The 20,742-nt window shown below is 55.3% G+C and overlaps 1 protein-coding gene across 6 annotated transcripts; it reads right to left on the bottom strand.

The window, feature by feature from the left end:
• Positions 1-1,696: 1,696 nt before the first annotated feature.
• EGR1 (early growth response 1) lies at positions 1,697-8,044 on the bottom strand. Of its 6 annotated transcripts, none has more exons than XR_010466016.1 (4): positions 7,618-8,044; positions 3,835-7,310; positions 2,133-3,682; positions 1,697-1,968 (listed from the first exon to the last, which is right to left on the bottom strand). XR_010466016.1 is itself a non-coding variant. In XM_013370407.3 (2 exons), exons 1-2 carry the CDS (start codon positions 7,850-7,852, stop codon positions 6,013-6,015), a joined length of 1,533 nt encoding a protein of 510 aa, XP_013225861.2. In that variant the 5' UTR covers positions 7,853-8,044; the 3' UTR covers positions 1,697-6,012. The 6 variants fall into 6 exon arrangements, 1 of the variants encoding a protein (XP_013225861.2); XR_010466015.1 differs by having other exon boundaries at positions 2,310-3,682; XR_010466017.1 differs by having other exon boundaries at positions 1,697-2,469; positions 3,618-3,682.
• Positions 8,045-20,742: the final 12,698 nt, after the last annotated feature.

Below are 20,742 nucleotides of genomic sequence, written 5' to 3'. Positions count from 1 at the left end.
CATTACTGGCCTTCCAAAGCAGATCCCTCATTTCTGTGGGCAGAGAGTTAAGTACACCCTGCAGACTGTGCCCAAGACTCAGAGCCTCAGTGTTGCATCTGCTTTTGTTCAATTCTTTATTTTCTGAAGTCTTGTGGTTTAGTAATGAAACGTGAATCTGCTGACACGGGCTTCTTAAGCTCCACTTCTGTGCTCTCTGAACAGGTTTACAGGGAAAGGTGGTTCTTTGGACAGCCAAAAAGACCCCAAAAGACCCAAATCGGGTCTATGCCAAAAAGACCCGATTGTGTGATGATGACCCTTAAATAAGGGTCTAACAATTGCTCCTTTGAGGATAACCAGCATCTTGCTGCTTTTCATGCTGCTGACAATCATCCCAACAGTGTGTGCAAGTCCCCCGGTGAAACCGTACTGCCCACCAGCACCCCACTGGGCCCCCTGGAACCTCAGAAATCCCCCCAGATAGAATTAACACCATTTTGTTGTTTCCCGGCCTTTTTGTGCCAGTTCCTGGGTTCTCTGGAACACCTGCGGGATCACACCCTGGTTTGGTGTCAGGGCCCACGGGTGCAGACATTATAGGGATCTAGTGCCAACAGTGAGGAGGAAGCAGAGGTGAAGAGGCAATTTGGGGGCCGGTTTGGGGTTCTCAGGGGCCTCCCCTCACCTGCAGCAACAAGGCAATGTCCTCGAAGACTTCATGCTGTGAGGCAGCTGGCGGAGCACACGGGCAAAGGTAAAAATACGGTGGATGTTGCCTTGGTGCTTCTGCTCCACCTGAAACTTCGGGGGGTAGAAGGCAGCCTGGGCGCTCCCCAGCTCCATCGGCGTGGACAAACCTTCACCTCTCCAGAACAAGAAGAGATGTGGTTGGTATTTTAGGAAGTTGTAGCACACGTGGTATGATCATACAGTGTTTCGTAATTTAAGAGTGGGGGATTCTGGGCATCCCCCATTGCCGAGAGAGCAGCTGCAATCATATAGTGGTTTTGTTTAACTCACATGCTCTTTTTTTTTGCACTTCTGTCCTTCAGACAGCTTAGAAACCTGGCTAATGCTTAGAGCCTCATCTCTCAGCGACCGCATGGGACGCCAGCAGGCGATTTTCCGTTATGTTCCGAATACACAGAACCGGCCAGGCCAGCTCGGCTGCTGCTGCAGGCCGGCTCTGGCTAAACATGGCCTTTCTGATCCAGGCTTTTTCCACTGGACTTCTTTCAGCTGTTGCAAAGGCTTATTTAAGGCCAAGTGTTCCAAGGCGCATGGAACAATTTTGACTCTCTCAGGTGCACACAAATGTGCAGATGAAGGGGGAACAACAGCGCTGTTTGTCATACCCCTCCTCACCAGAGTCGCGGGCACCCCGGACCCCGTGTGCAGGGACGTTCGTTTAGTGTTTCTGGAAGCAGCTCGGTGATGCCCCTCACGCAGGCCCTGCAGCGCGGAGCACACGGCGCACCACGGGCGCGCTCGGCTCTGCTGGCTGCTGGCAGCGGGAATGAACTGTGGAACGCGTGTCAGAAAACAGGTTACAAACTGCTACGTGTAGGTTGTGCTCTTCGTGTGACAGTACAAATATGCGCACTCCAGCATTCGTCTCCAGGCACCTGAACTAGAAAACAAACCGGGTTTCTGCTCATTGCGAGTTCAGGGAATAACTGGGAAGGAGGAAGAAAAACACAAACACTAAGGAAAATAAATAAACAACCAAGAGCTTTAATCTGGGATTCCTAAAGGAGAGCAAAGGAACCCAAACTGCATGACTTGACGTGATCGTTTTCATAGTCAATACCAGATCTACAAGGTCACTTTAGCATTTTTCACAGTTATTTCCCAGTGAGCTGATGGTGTTGTTTGTGTTTTCAACATGAGGTGGCAGCACAGGGACATCTGGTGTCTGAACCGGACACAGGGTCTGGCACCAGCTGCCGGCTCTGGAGCTAAGAAACAATCCGGAGTCTCTGGAGCCTGCACAAAATAACGTGCGGTTAATTCTCTCACCTGCTGCCCCTTCCAAGCCCGCCCCGGGAACCGCCGCTCCGAGGGCGCCACAGCCCCCGCGAACAGAACCGGCTCCCGCTCCTCGCTCGGGATCCCAGCGCCCGAAAACCAACCCTTTAGCCCCAACGCGCCTCTTTCTGTGCAGCGTTCCTGCGCAGGGGGGCAGCGCTTCCCGGCGAGCGAGCGCGGCGGCTTCCCGCAGAGCTTCTAACACCCAGCCCAGCAGTGCTGCGGGGTTGCTATGTCCGGTGGCACCCATATGGCAAATTCAAGCAAAAGAACATCCTCTGGTAGACCAAGAGACCCACCAGCGAAACGCAGCGCACGGAAGGAGCCGTTCGCGCCCGAGTGGCTCTCGGAGCTCGCTGCCCTCCTGCTGCGTTCGTGCGCTTCCGGAGCTGATTGCTGGGGCTGGGTGGTTGGGGTTTGGTTTTCTTTCTGGGGTTTTCGTTGCTTGGGGTGTAGTTGCTATGTTGGTTTTTGGAGATACAAAAAAGCAGCGTGAAGAGCTCACAAAACAAAACCCCCATGTGCTTACAGAAAAACATCCAACAAACGTGCTTTAATAGTGCGTTTTGTAGTTACGAAAGTGTGCATGTTGAAAACACTTCTGCCTAAGCATCTCTCATTTGCATTACAGCCGTGCCAAAGAACAATCAGAAACTGAGTGCTGCAGAGTGATTAACACCATATATAAGCATGGACCTCTGTGTTTAAGAGGAGAGAGTCATGAGTCAGGTCAAGACCATAAATCATTAAAGTCTATCAGTCAAGGCTGGATTATTAAAAATAAAGTCACTTCTATTAAAGCAGAAAAACTTAACTATTTTCAAAGCTCTTGTTCTTCAGCTATAGCTCATATTTCATTCTAGAGTCTCAATGTGCTTTAAGACCTGCCTCTATGTCTAATTAGCACTTAATAGCGCTACATTCAGACAATGTACGCAGGTAAGCACACGGAATGTTTAGCTCAAAAATCACACAGCCAAGCCCTCGTCATAAATGTATTATGTCCACTTAGAACTCTTGAGAATTCTGGAGTCCACTGGCCACAAATCGAACATTTTTGAAGGAACAGCCACTGACAGTGGAAAGTCCAACACGTGTCCCAGCCCCAGTTACGTTTGCTTGGCAAGGGGCCGCGGACGTGGCTCCTGATGCAGCTCCAGCCACTGCACCCGCTGCAGACCGGGCCGCGGGCCCGCTGCAGCTCCCGCCGCCCCGGGGTGGCACGGCTGTGTCGCGCGGGGCTCCCGCGGTGCTGCCGGGACGCGCAGGGCGCACGTCCCCCCGCCCGCAGCGCTGCTCCCGCAGCCGGCTCCTCGCCCCCCGCCCGCAGCGCTGCTCCCGCAGCCGGCTCCTCGCCCCCCGCCCGCAGCGCTGCTCCCGCAGCCGGCTCCTCGGCCCCCCGCCCGCAGCGCTGCTCCCGCAGCCGGCTCCTCGCCCCCCGCCCGCAGCGCTGCTCCCGCAGCCGGCTCCTCGCCCCCCGCCCGCAGCGCTGCTCCCGCAGCCGGCTCCTCGCTCGCCGGGCCCGCTCGGCAGCAGCAGCTCCCGGTGCGGCGGGAGCGGCTGCAACGGCCGCATTTCTGCGGCTTCACACAGCCGCCCGAACGCACCGGGTGGGCGCGGCACGGGGCCGCTGCGCTGGTCCGTGCGCCCGAGCGCGTTCTACCTCGGGGGTCTGAAAGAAAAGAACAACGAGGGGTCGGTGTTTCCAGTGTAATCAGGGCACAAAGCAGGCTCCCGGGCCGGGGCTGTCCCTGTGTGCAGCGGCTCCGGGAGCGGCTCCGCGGGGAAGGCCGTGGGACGCGGCAGCGGCTCCTCGGTACCCACCGGTAACTGCGGCCTTCCCGCCCGGGCGGCGCGGGGCCCGCTCAGCGGCCCGCCGCAGCGCCCAGCAGCGGGGCACGGCAGCGGCCTGCCCGCCGCCCGGAGCGCCGCCCGGCCCTGCCCGGCCCTGCCCGGCTCCCGCGGGCTGTGCGGGCCCGAGCCCGGGCCGGGCCGGCGGCAGCGGCGCGAGCAGGAAACGCCTTTTTTGGGCCTCGGAAGTGCCATAAAAGGCGCGGAGGAAACACCAAATATGGTCCGCAAGGTTCCGGCCGCCGCGAGAGCGACGTTTCCGCTCGTCCTTGGCCGCCCCGCGGCCGCGTGACGAGGCCACGCCCCGCAGCGCGCTCCCGGCGCTGCGCGCGCAGCCGCCGCCCGTCACCCGCGGGGTCCGGCGGAGACAGTCCGGCCCGGCCCGGCGGGGGCAGTCCCGCCCGGGAGAGCCCGTCCGGATCCCCGGCCGCGCCGCGCTCCTGTCCCTGCCACACTCGCTGCCCGGCCCCGGGAGGGCTGGCCCCGGTCCCCCGCAGGTTGCCCTTCCTCGGCAGTGGGGTCGATTTCAAGGCCTGTATCCGCGTCCCAGCTCCGCGCGGCGCTGAACGTCCGTGGTCTGTGGAGAGCTCGCCTGAAGGCACTGACACCAGAACCTCCCGCCCCGGCCCCGCCGGGTCTCATGGGTGCGAATTCCTCCGAGTTCTGTGCGGAGTTCACGTGCCCCTGGGACGCGTTTCAAGCCTCCGTGTCCGCAAGCGCTTTCCTCCTATAGATGCTGAGGCGTCTCTGCTGGCGGATGTGAGGCCGTGCCCGCGCGTGCCCTGCGCTGTGGCAGCCCGCGGGTGAGCAGGGCTGCCCCCGTCAACCGCCCAGAGACCGCTCCGTGACCTCCTACCTGTGAACACAGCTGAGATTCTAATTGTCCAACCTCATTTTCAGCACGGGGAGGCTTGTTTTCCTTTTCAGATTAGCTCACGTGCTTCTAGAGAAGCCAGAAAACAGGAATCGTGGCTACTTAAGGTGATGCACTGAATGCAGGGAAGCGGGTGCTCCGTCCCGCCTTCATGCGCAACTGGACTGTGGAGCGATTGTCTCCCCTCCTTGCTCCAGGAGACAAGCAGCGCTTACTGCTTCCCAGCCACTCAAGGAGACAGGGTTGCTGCAGCACAGTCTTCCTGCGTAGCAGCTTAAAGGAAAATGTGTAAGTCTGCATGATTTGATATTTTATTTATTTTTTTCTGGAGGGTATTGTACACCAAATATCCCATTGGCAGGAAAGCGCATTCAATGTGTTTAGAAGCCAAACAGTCACTTTCATTTTAACAAACACAATTACAAAATAAAAATAAACCACAAAATAATGAACTGCATGTTCATAACATACAAAAATTGCTGCCTACTCAGTAGGTAACTACAACATTCCAACTCCTGAATATATATATATATATATTTACATTTTTGTAACAAAAATAGACTTTGAGGGGTGTGGGGTTTTTTTGCTTACATTCTGTCCCCCGGGGCTTTCTCGTGCTTCCCTCCCCACCATTCCCTGCTCTCCCTGACATTCTTTGAGTAACATCCCTTTCACTTTAAGGCAAGATGCAAAGCATCCATTCACACAAACGCATGACGTCAGCAAGGCTTCACAAAAAGGCACCAAGACGTGTAACTTTAAAAACAAAACTTCTGCCACATGTGAGTGTCTCATCAGGTGATATTTACACAGCATCACTCTAACATGCTCAAATACAGTAAGTGCTGTTCCCAAAGAAGTTTGAAACTCATTACAGCTTTGTCACTGAATAGAATTAACATTTACAAATATGGCCCTGCAAACTCCAAATAATACAATATGGATATGCAAAGATTTTTCACATCAATAGTACCTAAAGGAAAGCAAAACCATGGCACATGTTCAATTTACATCAGCTACATACTTAATCAAAAGTCCTTTCTTCCTAATAAAAGACTATTGTTTACGGGGAAAATTATACTGAACTTATATCCACAGTCCATGCAAATTAAGTCATTCAACAGAGGTGGTAAACCTAAACGGCAGTTGTTTCAGGCAGCTGAAGTTTAAAGAAAAGTTAAACAGCCTTGCAACATCTGGTGTTGGGGGAGCAATTGAAGACTCCGTGTCTGATAGTACCAATGGAAGAGGTGACTTCTTGTGTTCCAGAGGTCACCTCAGCAAATCTCAGTTGTCCTTGGAGAAAAGGCTGATGTCATGTCTGAAAGCGCTGAGGTCACCTGGGAGCTGAAATTGTTGGTGACCCCTGGAGATGAGAAGGAGGTGGCCACTTGGGTCTGAAAAGTGGCGGTGCCAGAGGGGTAAGTGGTTGCTATAGAAGGGGACGGGAACGTGGTGTGTGCAGGGGAGGGGTAGGAGGAGGGGGCCGGGGAGGAATACGCCGTGCGCACCGGAGAGGGGTACGTGGTGGCGATGGAGGACGGGTAGGATGCAGTCACAGAGGATGAGTAGGCAGGAACTGGGGAAGCAGTTGAGACTGGAGCTGCCTTTTCCACTTTCTTGTCCTTTTGCCTAAGGTGGATTTTAGTGTGTCTCTTCCTCTCATCGCTTCTGGCAAACTTTCTGCCACAAATGTCACAGGCAAATGGCTTCTCCCCTGTGTGTGTGCGGATGTGCGTAGTCAAGTGGTCGCTCCTGCTGAAGTTCCGCATGCAGATGCGGCACTGGAAAGGTTTCTGTCCCGTGTGGATGCGGATGTGCCGTGTTAGCTCATCGGACCGCGAAAACCTGCGGTCACAGGACTCCACTGGGCAGGCATAGGGTCGCTCATGAGGAGGGGTCTTGCTGGGACGGTTTGGGTATTTCCTCATCCTGCTGGGCTTGATCAGCTGGGACTGATAGTTAGTGTTGAGGGTCTTCAACTCTTGGGAGCCAGTCTGAGTAGCAAACGCCTTAATAGTGGACAGCGGCGTGAGGGAAGGCTGCTGGGCTCTGGTTTCCAGGGCTGGGAAGGGCTTCTGATCAGCCGGAACAAGACTGAGCTCCCCCTGTTGCTGAGGGAACAGGTAATCGGGGATCATTGGCACCTGAAAGCTGGTTTTAGCAGTCGGATAAGCTGGAGGTGGGTACTGGATAGGGGCTCCAGAGGGGTTGGGAAAGGACTGGGTCTGCGGTTCAGGGAAAATGTCAGAGCTGGAACTGGGAAAAGTTGGCGCAGCTGAATAAATTGGGCTGTTCTCGCTGGCTTGGACAGAGCAGCTCAGAGAGGGGCTCTGCGAGGAGGAGGATGGTGATGATGAAGAAGGCGTAGAGGTGGGAGGCGCGTTGGCCATGCCCACCAGCCCGCTGACGAGACTGAAGAGGGGCTCTGGCCACAAGGTGTTGCTGCTGTTGGGGGCCGGCTCTAGGGAAAAGCGGCCCGTGTAGGTTATCGGTGGCAGGCGCGTCGTTTGGTTGGGGTAGCTGGTTTCTGGCAGGGCTTTCTCGTTGTTCAGGGAGATCTCGGGAAAAGTGTCTGAAAAGAGGAATAGCTATTACTTCCAGCAGCCACTGCAGCTGCTGCCAGCGTTTCGCGAGCCATCCCCGCGCAGCGCAGCCCCAGATCCGTGCTCTGGGTAATTAATAATTGAGCGTAACATATTGCAGCGGCGCTGGCGGGTCTCCAGCAGCAGCGAGCCCGGAGCCGCTGACGCACACCGGAGAATCCCCCCGCGCAGCCGCCGGGACGGAGGCGCCTCTGCAGCGCGGATCCCCCGCAGGCGCCTCTGACCCCGCGACGGACCGGGACTCCCCGCCTGCCCGGGCGAGGCCGGCGCCCTTACCTGCCGCCAGGTGTTCGAAGTGCTGCTCCCCGGACTCCCCGGAGGCGCCGAAGCCAGCGCTCTCGGGCGCCCCGGGCGGGGCGAGGAACTGCGGGCCCCCGCCGCTGAGCAGCATCATCTCCTCCAGTTTGGGATAGTGAGTGTCCATGGCGGGGGGCGAGTGCGGGAAGGCGCCGAACGGGTCGGAGATCTGCAGCGGGGGCAGGAGCTGCATCTCTGCCTTGGCCGCGGCCATGAGGGCGCCGGGCCGGGGCTCTGACGGCCGGTTGCTCCGCCGCCGCGGGCCCGGCGGACGGGCCGTCGCTTGCTGCGAGCCCCGCGCCGCGGTTCCCCCGGCGCTGTCGGCTGCAAGTGCTCGGCTCCCCCTTCGCCCGCCCGCCCGGGGCTCCCCCGGCGCTGCCCGCTGGAAGCGCTAGGCTCCCCGCCCGCCCCGGAGCCGCCTCTATATATCGGGTCCCACCGGCGCGGCCCGCCCCGGCCCTGACGTACATGGCCATATATGGAAAGGAGGAAGCCCTTATATGGACGCGGGCTGGAGGACCCCGCCTGGCGTCAGCGGCTGGCACCGGGGAAAGCCGGGCCGTGGGGGCCCCGCCCGCCCCGGGCCGGGAGCCCCGCGCCCGTTGCGGGACTGTCCCCCGCTGTGGGCATCGCCACCGCAGCCGCCGCAGCGCCGCCAGCCCCGGGGCGCGGGGTCTCCGGCCGCAGCCCGCCCCCGCCCGCCCGCCGGAAGCCCCGCCGCACTTTCCATATTAGGAAACAGCCTTATAAGTCTTGGTTCCGGCGGAGGCTTCCCGCTCCTTATATGGCGATTCCGGCCCCGGGCGGGGGGCGCGGGGAGCCCGCGCGCGGGAGCCAGGTTGCCGCCGGGCCGCGCGCCCGCCCCCGGGGCACGGGAGCGCGCGGAGGCCCCGGCCCTCGGGAGCGCGCTGCTGCTGCCCGGGCGGGTCTGGGGAGCTCCCGGCACCGCCGCGGTCCCGCGGGCAGAGCCGCCGTTCGCCCCCGGCCCGTGTACTCAGCTCCGCTACCCGCGCCCCTCTCTCCGCGGCGGCTGGCGGTCAGCAGCGCCGCACGCGCGGCAGCCCCGGTGCGGAGGAGTTTTCTGAGCGCTGGCAGCGCGCCCTGGGCGGGGGCTGCCGGGCCCGGGGATCTCCGGAGGGCGCCGGGAGCGCCCTGCTCCGCCCGCTCCCGCCGAGAGCGGAGCACCTCTGCCCGCGGCGCCACACCGGGGCAGACCCGGGCCCTCCGCGCCTCCCGCCCGCACGGAGAACGGGGCACTGCGGACACCAGGGCCCCGGGGACCGCATGGCCGCCGCCATTGACTATGGCGCGACGGAAAGTGACAGCGCTCGGGGCTGTCCCTTGGCGCAGCCGCAGCTCCCGCCCGCCCCTCCGACACGGGCTGTCCCCCGCACCGGCTCCGCACGGAGCCCGGGCTGTCCGCCCGAGGCGGCACGCACGGCGCGAAGCCGCGAGAGAGCACTCCCCGGGCCAGGGGAGCCTCCCGCGCTATAAATAGGCGCTCGACGCGGCCGCCGCTCCGCCCCGCCCGGGCGGCCCCGCTGCCGGAGCGGGACTCCCCTGGCGCCGGGCCAGGCGGTACCGGCGACGCAGTGCGGCCGCAATGCGCGTGCGCGGCCGCGAGGGCTTCCCCGCAGTGCGCGGGGCCCGTGGGCGGTGCCGGGAGCCGCAGCCGCAGCCCCGCCGGGTCGCCCGGGCGCGGGGGCCGTGCCGGGGGCTCCATTGCTTGACCGGGCTGGAGCTCCGCGGAGCGCAGCCACTCCCGCTCGCGGATCGGCCCGCCGCCGCCTGCGGCTCCGTGCTCTGCCGCGGACTGCGCTCCCTTCCCCGCAGAGACGGCGGGGAACGCCGGGCGCCTTTGCTGCTGCCCACGGCATGGGCGGCTGGCCGGTCCCGCTCGCAGGCGCTGGATGTGGGCATCCCCTGCGCCGGGCAGGGCCAGCCAGACGTGCCCGCTGCACTGCCCGGAGCATTGCCCAGAGCCTGCCCGTTCCCCTGCCCGCTGCCCTGCCCAGAGCCTGCCCGCTGCCCTGCCCGCAGCATTGCCCAGAGCCTGCCCGCAGCACTGCCCGTTCCCCTGCCCAGAGCCTGCCCGTTCCCCTGCCCGCAGCCCCCGCGCCTGCGGCCGTTCCCGGGCCATCCCGGCGCAGAGCTGGGCCGCAGCCCCCGGGGGCCCGGCCCCCTCTCTTGCTGTGTAAGTGACAGCACCGGGCTCTGGCGCCCTTGCGGTTTATATCCAAGTTGCAAGCACGGCAGCGTTCTGTCCGCTCGCTGTCACAGCTTTAAGCCGCTGTCACCTGCCCCGCTGTATTCAGGGCTGTGTCCTGGCAGTAACACTGTGCAGTGGCCGCCGCACTGATGCATTTCCACCCTAAAACCAGTTACAGGTTGCAGCCACACGGTGCCTCCAGGAATCATGTAGAGGGCTCCCGCTTATCTGCAGCCTGTATTACTGAACGGCACCTACTGCACATCGGTTCTTTGGTATTTGCTCTTCATGGAGAGAAGTCACACTGTTCGTTCGATGTCACAGCAGCAGGCCAACACTCTATTTTGAACACGTGATTCAGTGCTTTTCCTTTTTCTTAACAAACCCAAATCCCATACATAATGATTCAATAGCTGAATATCTTGGTTTAAGATATGCAGAAAATCTTTTGTGTTCAAGGGCTTCTAGATACTAGTTTAATACAAATAAATGAAATAACAAGGATGATTTTTACAATTAATTCTGAATAGTGAGCTTTTGAGCAAGTGCAGTGGACCCAGCAGAGTGTTTGATGTGACTAGTAAGTATTTTACATTTGCAGCTTTGCCTCACAATGACTGTATTTCTCTCCAGGTGTTATTTGTAAAAGGTGTTGCTTTCATCTCATCTGACTTAACATAAAGCTAACAAGCTCAAGAAAGACCTGAAATGACTGAAAACAAGCAGTCAGCTAAGGCCACCCTCTGAGAACTACAGTCCAACAGCTTTACAGATCTCTGTACGAGGTACATCCGAAACATGGCGCTCCTTCATATTGACTGTCATCAAAACATAATAGTCTACCTACCTATTAAAAATGGGTTGGTGTGAAAAAAATAGGCATGAATATTTCACAAAATGATTAGTCAAACAAGAAAACATGGCCTTGCTTATTCATAAATCCAGCTGCTGGCAACCAAGGTGAAGATGTAATTGCTTTGCCAGCTGGCCCTGACCGAACTTGGAGCAGCTTCATGAAGAGCTGACCCGGCGCGATGCGCTGCTGGGGCAGCCCTGCGGCCAGGGGGACGCCCGCCGCGGTGAGCGAGGCCGGGGAGCAGCTGGGAGTGCACACCCAGACCGCATCGGGCCAGAGGCAGAGGAGCTTGATCCTGTCCTGTCTACACTGCTGCATAGCCAAACGTTCAATCCTAATTGTAGTTTAGGGCTGTGAAATCCCTTGCATGTCCTGTTCATTTTCTAGGTGAAGAGGGAGTATTTTTTTTCCTCCACCCATTTCTCAAATCTCCATTTGCCTCTTTTCCTCTCAAAATACAGAACAGAGAGCCCCGGGTGGGGGCAGGGAGGGAGAGGACCCTGCTCAGAGCTGTGGTGAAACTAAGCTGGTGTTTCTGCCCATGTCAGTGCTGCTTCTGGCTCCGTATCCATGGAAACTGCTTTCCCATCCTGATGCAGGAATTAACTGAAGATCCCAACCCACTTGCTCAGGGAATCACTATTAGATTAACACACATCAGGCTCGCTTTATTATCTCGCACACTGTTTTCACTATTTTTTATCAGAACAAAAGGCTGAGTTAGCTTTCACTAACTCAACAAAAATAGGCCATCTAAATCCCTACCTCCTCAAAACTAGGGCACAGGAAAGAGAGGCTACAGCTTGGAAAACGGTGATTTCAAATGGAGCTTGGCCAAAACGCCAACAACTGGAGACTGCGCAGAGCCGAGAGTGCTCTGTGCAAATCTCCTGTCCTGCATCCCATACTGGGCTCTGTTTTTCACCTATGGCACTGGCTGGATTGGCTCAGGGGGAAAAAGTCTCTGTCCACCCTTCAGTATCAGAACATACCTTCCTCCTTCACAGTTCATGCTGCTCCAGGATATAACTTGCAAAGTTTCAAAGAGCATAAGCCAAAAGATGCTTCTGTGATGCAATATGGTTTCCAGACTTCTCTTGGAAGGCTTTTCATTAATTACGAACATAAGCATGCCGAGTTCCCACGGGGGCTGCTCCCGGACGACCTGTCTCTGGGTATCTACCTTTGAGCTTACTCTCCCCTCGCTTTGATCTCCTGCTTAGCTCCCTAGCTGCTGTCCCCATTCTCGTTATTTCTTCCCGACCTCAAGTCATCCCATCTACTCTGCATCTTTTCTGCTTGGACATCGATTTTCTCTGTTTGCATCTTTCTAATACTCTGTATTTAGCAGCTGCTCCTTTTGTAACCATGACAACGACTTCGTGATGTCAGCAAAGGATCTCGCTACTGTCTGAGGAACTGGATCTCATTAAATGCCAGGGATGCTGCTCGAGCTGATGTTCGGTGTCCTGCTCCCGGGGAGGAGTTTGGTTTGGAGTCTTCTGTATTTTGTCTGTGAGCCAGGAAAGGCCAATTTCTTGTGTTAGCCAGCATCCTTCTGACAATTGCCCTTCTCCATCTCTAGCTGGTGCTGTTGAGACACAGTCTGTCCCACAGATGCGGACCAAGGAGCATTACCGCAGGGATGCTATCACAGACCCGTCATACAGTCTCTGGGTTAGCTGTGCTGTGTTGCTCCGCTACATCTCAAGCAGCGTTTACAAGAAGAGACGGGCAGGTCTCGAGCCGCAATCCCAGATGCTGCAGCAGCTGCGTGTACTTGCTACAGAATAGTTTTGGGTTCATGGACAAAACTAAGCAGCACTGTTTCCTTTGACTGGTAAATGCAGGCAGGGAAAAGCAAAAGTAACGTTTTGAACCGACTTTGTGGCAACTCAAGACGCATCAGACAAGTACTCAGGAGGATGAAGAAATACCACAGACCAGTGAAAGGATGTACCTGAGTGCAAGGACACCAGTATTCTCACGGGAAATTATTTTCCGCTCTAGCTGGATTTACAACTTGCATGTTGTGTTGTACTGTTACTCACAACCAAGACTGAGAACCCCGAGATGAACCACTGATCGGTCTCAGGCTGGGATTTCCCAGCATCAGACTCTTCAGGCATCCAGGGACTCCAGAGCTGTCAGAGATGAGAGTCGGCCCGATGCAGACTTGCAGGGAGAAAAGAAATCTATAGGAAAGCACCAGCTTCCCTCCCACAGCAAAGCTAGAGCTGCTCTTTATTCCCCCTGCAGTGTGAAAACACGTCCTCGCCCGTGTTTCCGTTCCCTTTCTCCTCTGGTCAATAAAGACCACCGGGTGCTGTGAGTAAAGGCCCCGGGTGAGGCAGCCGCTGGGTGAGAACACCGGCCTCGCGCTCGGCTGCACCGAGTACCAGTTGTTTTACTCCAAGAAAGTGCTGACAGGTTTCTGTCACAACAAAAATAGTACCAACTCGCTATAGAACCTCTTCTGTCTTTCTTCACGCACTTCAGGCTACTTGCCCTTCAGAAAGAACCCTGAAAGAAAGGCGAAGCTCCCAAATACGATTTGGTGTGAGGTCAGAGCGAAAGGGCGAAGGCATGGAGCAGCATGGCAGCGAGTCTGGAGCAAACGAGCAAAAGTACTTCTGCAGTAACACACAACGGAGTTCGATGCTGGATGATGCTGTACGGGCTGTGGGTATTACCAGTTACAAAACAGACTACACGAACTAATGAAGGGCAGATCCACTGGTGATTATTAAACATAACGTTGAGAAGCAGCCTCTGGCTCAGGAATCGCCTAAGGGGACACTGGACAGTGGGGCAGGAGAAAGAAAGATCCCTCTGCGGTTGCTTTGTTTGTTATATATTATCAGCACCCTCTGCCGGAAACTCACGGCCAAGAACTCGATGGGTTAAGGAGACCTGATCCATCAGTTTCTACAAATACAAAGCTCAACGAAGTACAGAAAAATTGTCAAAAAGTTCAAAAGTCTTGCTTTTACAAAAGGAACAATTAAGATGCAACAAAACCATAAAAGAAAAATAAGGGCTAAACCTCTCAGAATATGAGTGTAGGAACACCAAGAAACAAAAAGGAAATACATTTTTGCACAGTACGTAACCCACGGTGCTGTATGAAACCCCATGGAGCCACACAATGTTCAGCACATGCAGAAAACACCTGGTTATCAGCATGTTTCAACCCGGATTTATTTCACAGAGAGACTCTTCCCTGTCCCACCAGCACTGCTCCTCCCTGGCAAAATCCAAATCAAACCTCGGTAGTTAGTTAACAGAAGCACCATTAACCAGGTTAGGACAGTTGCCAGCACCCTTCGCAGCCTTCCAGCCCCGAGTCCCGCAGAGGCGGAGCCGGGCTGGCGGGGCGCCTCGGCCCTTGTGTCCTGCGGGTTTGGGGAGGGGTTTAAATACAACACACAGAAATTCTGTGTATTTCAGATCAAAGGGTAATTTAATAAATTGTGTTGATACGAGGGCCTTAAGAAGAGGTGAAAAAGACAATCCCGTTCCATGATGACAGAAATTTCAAACCAGTATCTTTAAATCTGAAAATGCTAACGAGAAACTCTAATTGCTACTACATACTCCACACAGTACTCTGGTTGGCTTGTTTCCCACAAGCAGTTGCAGTTCTTGTACATAAATCAGGCATTGCCAACCCCCCCAGGGTTCTGCAGTCATTTGCCTTTCTTTGCTGTCCTTAAGAAAACAGAATGCGGTGTTTCTCACAAAGATATTCACCAGTTCAAATTCAGGTGCCATTAGGTGCTCTGCTTACCTGTATTTATCTAGCAGGGTGGATAATGTTATCAGTGAAGTTCCTTCTGGCCTTCAGCTATTCACAAACCACCTTCATGCTCCAACCTCCCTGCTCCTGTTCCGCCTCCTCGGCCTCTGCTCCCGCGACCTCCGCCAGACACGCTGAGCGACAACCGCCCTCCGCCTGGGCGCGCGCGGCGCGGCACGGCTCACCACAGCTGCTCTGGGGCTTCCCGGATCACCGCGGATGAGTGCCCCCCATCCTGCGCCAGCTTGTTTCTCTCCGGATTTGAATTCTGCATGGCTTTCAACAAACACCTGGGACCCACAGCAGGGAAAGGACCCAAGACGATGAAGAATTCTCCCAAAAGCAGCAGGAGCGCTACCATTTTTTTTCTGCTTGCAAACATGTTTCCTCCACCTCACAACTCCACAACAGTCACTGAGAAAAATCGCATTTTTCTGGTCTATGAAGTACAACACCTCTGTTTCCGCTCTCATGGCTTTCCTGAAGGGCAACTTAACCAGAGCTGAACGCACTGGAGGTGGCGAGGGAGGGGAGAACTTTGCGGAACAGAAGTTTCTGCTGATGCAGGGAAGGGCGCAGCCCTTCGGAGAAGGAAACGCAGAACCAATCAGCTCTGGTTTCACAGCATCCCAGCCTGGCCAGGCTGAAGGTGCCTCTGGACACCCCGGTCCAGAGCTAAAGGAGTTCACCCCACGGTGAACGCGCGGTCAGTTCGCTCTGTCTCACTCTCAACCCACAGAGCAGGTAGCTCGGTCCAAGCAGAGCTGCTCTGGGTTAGAGCTGACCCGGCGCCACTCCTGTGTTAGTGCTCGTTTCCCAAGGCAATCAGTACCTTCTGATTCTAGCAGATTCTAAATTCACCAGATATTTTACTTCATAAAAAATTAACTTACTGAATGTTCCCAAAAGCTGTTTCTTGCTAATCAGGTATGATTTACTTTACATTCAGTATGGCTGAACGAAATTAATTCTAAGGGATTAACACAGAAGCCTCCACGTAAGCTTCCTTGTCTCTCCAGACAGGGACGTGTTGCCCCCGGAGAGCACGTGGCTTCCAAATCCACCCGCGAACCGCCGGGTGCCCCCAGAGAACAGGCACAGCGCCTGTCTGCAGTCCGTGGTCACACAGCTCGTGCTGCCTACGCTGTTTTCCAGACGGACAGAAAGAACTCATGTCGATACTTCTCAGCAGCACAGAGGATTTATTATCTTACCCAGTGCTTTATTAGATTAATATGATCTTGCAGTTAAAAAATGGTCACATTCTCTGTTTCATATTAGGTACGCAAATCACAGTATGGACAAATGGGTCAATTATATTTGCCCTGAGAGTTCAAAATAAATTGTTGTTGACACACACTCAAAACACCAAATAAACAGACTTATTTTCTTAGTAGAAAGAGTTTATTATATTTATTTGTTAATGTTCAAAGAGCTAGAGCCTACACTCAGTGTTACTGTAAATGGAAATGGGACTTGGACCCTTCAGTGCCGGGGGACGGAGAGCAGCCCTGCGAAGGACCTGGGGACTGCGGCGGCCGAGACGGGACCAGCAGGGCCCGCTCGCCGCTGCAACGCCGCGTCAGTCCGCGGGCTGCGCGACCAGCGGCGCGGCCGGCGCGTTGGGGGGTCGGCCTGCACCCCGCCCCCGCCCCGCGTCCAGCACTGCTGCCCGGGACCAGGCAGACCCGAGCGCTGGAGCAGCCCCGCTGAGAACGGCGCGGAGAGCTGCGGCGTTCGGCCTGAGCAGCAGCGCCGGGGACACCTCGCTGCGGCCTTTCCATCTGTACCGGGGATCCCAAGAGAGACTTTTACTAAGGCCCGCAGGGACAGGACAAGGGGCAACCATTCTGAACCGAGGGCAGACTGCGATCAGGTCTAAGGAAGGAACTCTTGCCCACGGCGCTGGGGCCCCGGGACAGGCTGTGGAGGCTCCATCCCTGGGGTGCGCGGGGCTGGGCGGGCTCTGAGCGCGCAGGCCTGGTGGACGGCGTCCCTGCCCATGGCGGGTGAACGGCGATCCCCACGGTCCCTCACAACATAACCCCTCGCAGGGGAAGCGCTCGGGGCCCGCGCTGGTGGCGTCCGTAGCGCACAAGCCGCAGCGCGTGCCCGGGCCCGGCGCGGCTGGCCCGGCAACAGCAGCTCTTGTCTCCTGCGAGATTTCTGCTTTATCATTTAGCGTAATAGTTTAACTTTGAATTATCTTGTATGCTACAAAGCAAATCAAATATTTTAATTGAAGTCTGATAAACTCCTCAATTCTAGATGCATTGCAGCAATGAATTCCACAATTTAGCAATTATAATGTTAAAAAATCCCATGTGTTAGAGAAAAACCTTAGGCTATTGCAATGAAAGTAGCTAAATTCACTTTTTCTTATGCCCAGAGTAAGCCCGAGGAACTAATTTTCGTATTATGCAAGAGTTCAACAATACCTCCTCTGGTACTTCTGAAACACGATGTGGCCGTATCGCACTCAACCTGCTGACCTTCCCCTCTGCATTTCCTGACTTCCCTTTTCAGACATTCAGCGCCAGCGGTACACGGACAGGAGGTCTTCTGCGTTGCATTCATTCGCATTTTAAGCACCTCAACACACAGATGTCGCAGAGGCTCCTGCTGGCTCACCTCCCGCCCGCCCTCGGCAGCTCCTTGTTCCCGAACGTGCGCTATTCACCTTTCGTTTATTTCTCCATCTCTGCCAAAAACTCCAAAACAAAGCACAAGTCTCACTTCAAAGAAAATTTGCAGGCAGAAATTGCTTTAGAATATTAAAAGATAAGCCAATGATTAAGCACACAGTAAGTTAAAAATCACCATCTTCTAGTAGGAAGAGCCCTATAGTAGTTAGAACAGTGGTAGCTTTAGGGGTTTTTCTTAGGCCAGCTTGTCAAAGATAAGGAAAGAAGTGTGATTGCAACAGAACTAAAATACAAACCACCACATCACTAGGAGGTTCCCCTCCACCTCGTGACTGAGACAGCCCAAGCCTGGACTGTAACCTTATCTTGATCTTGGCTTTGCTTAACCTGCTCTGTTACCGAACGCTACAAGTTTTTATCCCGAGCTGAGCAAGAACTCAAACCCACCTGACTACAAGCTCAGCGCCGTTTCCTGGTTAACGCGCCAGGAGGTCTGTGTGACATTTCTGCCGAACGTCTCTGAGCTCCCGGGACTGCTGCCTGGGCGCGGAGCTGCCGGGGCCCCCACGGCGCCCTCCCCGCACGGCTGCCTGCCGCCAGCCTGCCGAGCGGCGCGCACGCGGCCCGGGAGGACGGCAGGTCCCAGCACAGCGTGCCCGGCAGCTCGCCAGGAAGAGGAAGCTGCATTTTCAACAACAGCCTGAGACGCATCTCCCATGTTTAATTATTGTTTTTCCCTGCAGTTGGGAAAAAAGATAACGGCAAATTGTAAGGTGCACAGTAACACTCGAGCTAAAGGAGTACGCGGTTAAGATCTTGGTAAGGTCAATTTGATGAAATGTGTTCCTTGCTTGTCCTGTTGAATGAAAGAGACCAAGTAAAAAGCTGCGTTCAGACCATGGCAAATACCTGGCAAAGGAGACCCGTAGAGAGCTGGAAGTCTCAAAACCAGTCTAAAACCACAGACTGTTTTTGGTTTTCACGGCACTGCAGAGTTTAGAGACCGGCCTCACCACCAATTAAAAGGTATTCAGCAGAAAAGACTCATTTCAAGAACACGAACATCACGCCTCTCGAAATCCCACAGACGGGAGGTCCCCGCCGTGCGCAGCTGATCCTGCCGCAGGTCCTTCCAGTCACAGCCAGGGCGAGGACACAACGGATGGCGGGCCAGGAACCCACCGACACCCCGCCCAGCAGGGCTGCTGCTTTCTGAACGTGTTTCAAACCGGTTTATGACAGCGGCTACGGCTGGAGCGCCGGCTCTGCACCCAACACAGCCAAGAGCCGCCTGCGGAACCGCGGCGAGGTTCCACCTCCGAGCTCCAGTCACAAAATGAGCACCCACTACACAAAGGAACGCGATTTCTGGAACGCTGGCTTAAGTGCATTGTATGCACATTATATACGACATGGAATTATACACGTTAAGCTACCTCACAGGCAATTTCAGAAGGAAAGGAACAGAGTAATTTTATTAAGAACTTTTACCATGTTAAATTGTATTTCCAGATTTTTCATTTTCCTAGGTAACAATTATGTTGAGAAAGGCCTACAAAGATAAAGAAGTGTTGTTGAACTGAGGAGAATGCTTTAACACCTCATACACTTCAGGGTCACTAGCAAATTGTATATTAAATCCACAAATAACGCAAGTTAAGATGCATAGGATAGATAGGGAAACCAAAGGAATCTTCAGTATCTAACAGCTACATTCCTTCTGATTTCGGGGGACAGGATGACACCACCAGAGGGTTAATGGAATATCGTGGCAACAAATGAATTAAAAAAAATAAAAAAAGGAAAAGAAAAAAGCAACTTGAAAAGACTGTCCTCCAAGCAGAAATAACACCTTTAATCACCTGGACAGAATTCTAGAGAGCGAGGTCTACGGAGCAGGAAGAGGTCGTTGGATCGATATTTGATGTATATTATGGCGGCAAGAAAATGGCACCGCACGCGATTTTCGTGCCCGGAGCTCTGGCGCGGGGGAAGGTCGCTCTGCCGCCCGACTCGCTCACACCGAACACCGGCGCACAAAACCCATGCGCCTGAGATGTAAAACATGCAAATCAGAATGCATTTTGTAAGACGGCGTTTGAAGATTTGGGTATGTAAAGTTCGTAAAACACCATCTTCTGTGCCCACAAATCCGTCCGAGATGCACGGCCGAGACGCATGCGCTACAGGAACGACAGTGTCCAACGAGGATTAAATGAATTACCTGAACTAAGCCATGTGTTTCACTACTTCATTCCTCTGTGCTGAGCAGTTCCAAACAGGCCAGGATTCTGCAGACTTCCCGGTCCTGCCCAACGCCTCCCCTGGGGTTTCTGGCGCCGGGCGCACACCGCACACAGCGGCCCACGCGTGTTCCTGGGCCGTGGGCCGACACGGCCCACGCGTGTTCCTGGGCCGTGGGCCGACACGGCCCACGCGTGTTCCTGGGCCGTGGGCCGACATGCCCGCCCCCGCTGCTCCGCGGACAGCGACCGCGCGTCCCGCACGGGGCAGCTCCCTTTCCGAAGAGCCCAAATTACTGTGCTGGGACCGCTTCTCCTGCTGCACTGCTGGAACACATAATTAACGAATTCCGTAAAAAACAACTAAGGTCGCAACTGCTTTTTCTGCAGCCTGAGTACGGCAGCGTTTGCAGTGACTTTGACCACGATGATGGCAGAAACTCCACCGCAACGGTGTGTTTGCGTTCCTACTGGGACCACGCTGCTCCCGTGCTACCAGGAAAACTGTCTTGATAGGTATAATCACAGTTATTCAGTTCACACGCCGAAGAATTTATTCTGCTTAAGTTTTAATTAAAAAGCTGTGTTTATTTGTCCATGGTCAGCGCAGGTTTCCCTGCTCTGCACTTCTGGGAGGCCAGAGTGACGATGCTTCTTTGGTGCTGAGGGACTGGACGTTTTGGCTTCCTTCAGCCGTAATTCACGGATGTACAAACGTGCAAAAGCTGTTTGGAGGGTTTAGACGTTCTCTGAAATAATTCTTCATGTGTCTCGTAGAATCCCTGATCCTTTTCTTTACATGTACCCATTTCAAAAGGGTCTTTGCCCACCTAACACCATCCAAGAAAAGCTTTTCATGAAGCACACACAAGCAATCCAGAAGAGATTAGATAAAAAGCAGCCAAATGGCTGGGCACAGTTATACGAAATCTAACAATTAATCCACATTTCCAAGGCCGAAAGCAGAACAGCACCGATCCACCGTTGCACCTCTGATGTGAACACACCCAGCCAGCAGCCCCAGAGGCTCCGGAACGCAGCGCGGCGTGTCGCTGAGCGCCCGCCGCGCCGGGCAGAGGCGGCACACACACACATCCCGCTCGAGGCGCTTCACCGCTGTCCAGCCTTGTTTTCATTTGGATCCCTGTCTCATGTAGCCAAATGGCATGTACGATTTAGAGACAATTCGGCTGGTTTCTACGTTCCAAGAACACCAGTGACCCCCTCCACCCGCAGAACCCCCCGGGCTGCTCAGGCCAGGCAACTGCTCTCATTCTGTGGGATGTCAGGCTGATGAGAATTGCACAGATCTCCTACTGAACGTGCAGAAACATTCCAAAGCCTCGTGGCTA

This window comes from Columba livia, chromosome 14, assembly GCF_036013475.1.
Source record: "Columba livia isolate bColLiv1 breed racing homer chromosome 14, bColLiv1.pat.W.v2, whole genome shotgun sequence".
NCBI classification, from domain to species: Eukaryota; Metazoa; Chordata; class Aves; order Columbiformes; family Columbidae; genus Columba; species Columba livia.
The sequence above is the reverse complement of the archived record's forward strand: the minus strand, read 5'-3'. Positions and strand labels throughout refer to the sequence as shown.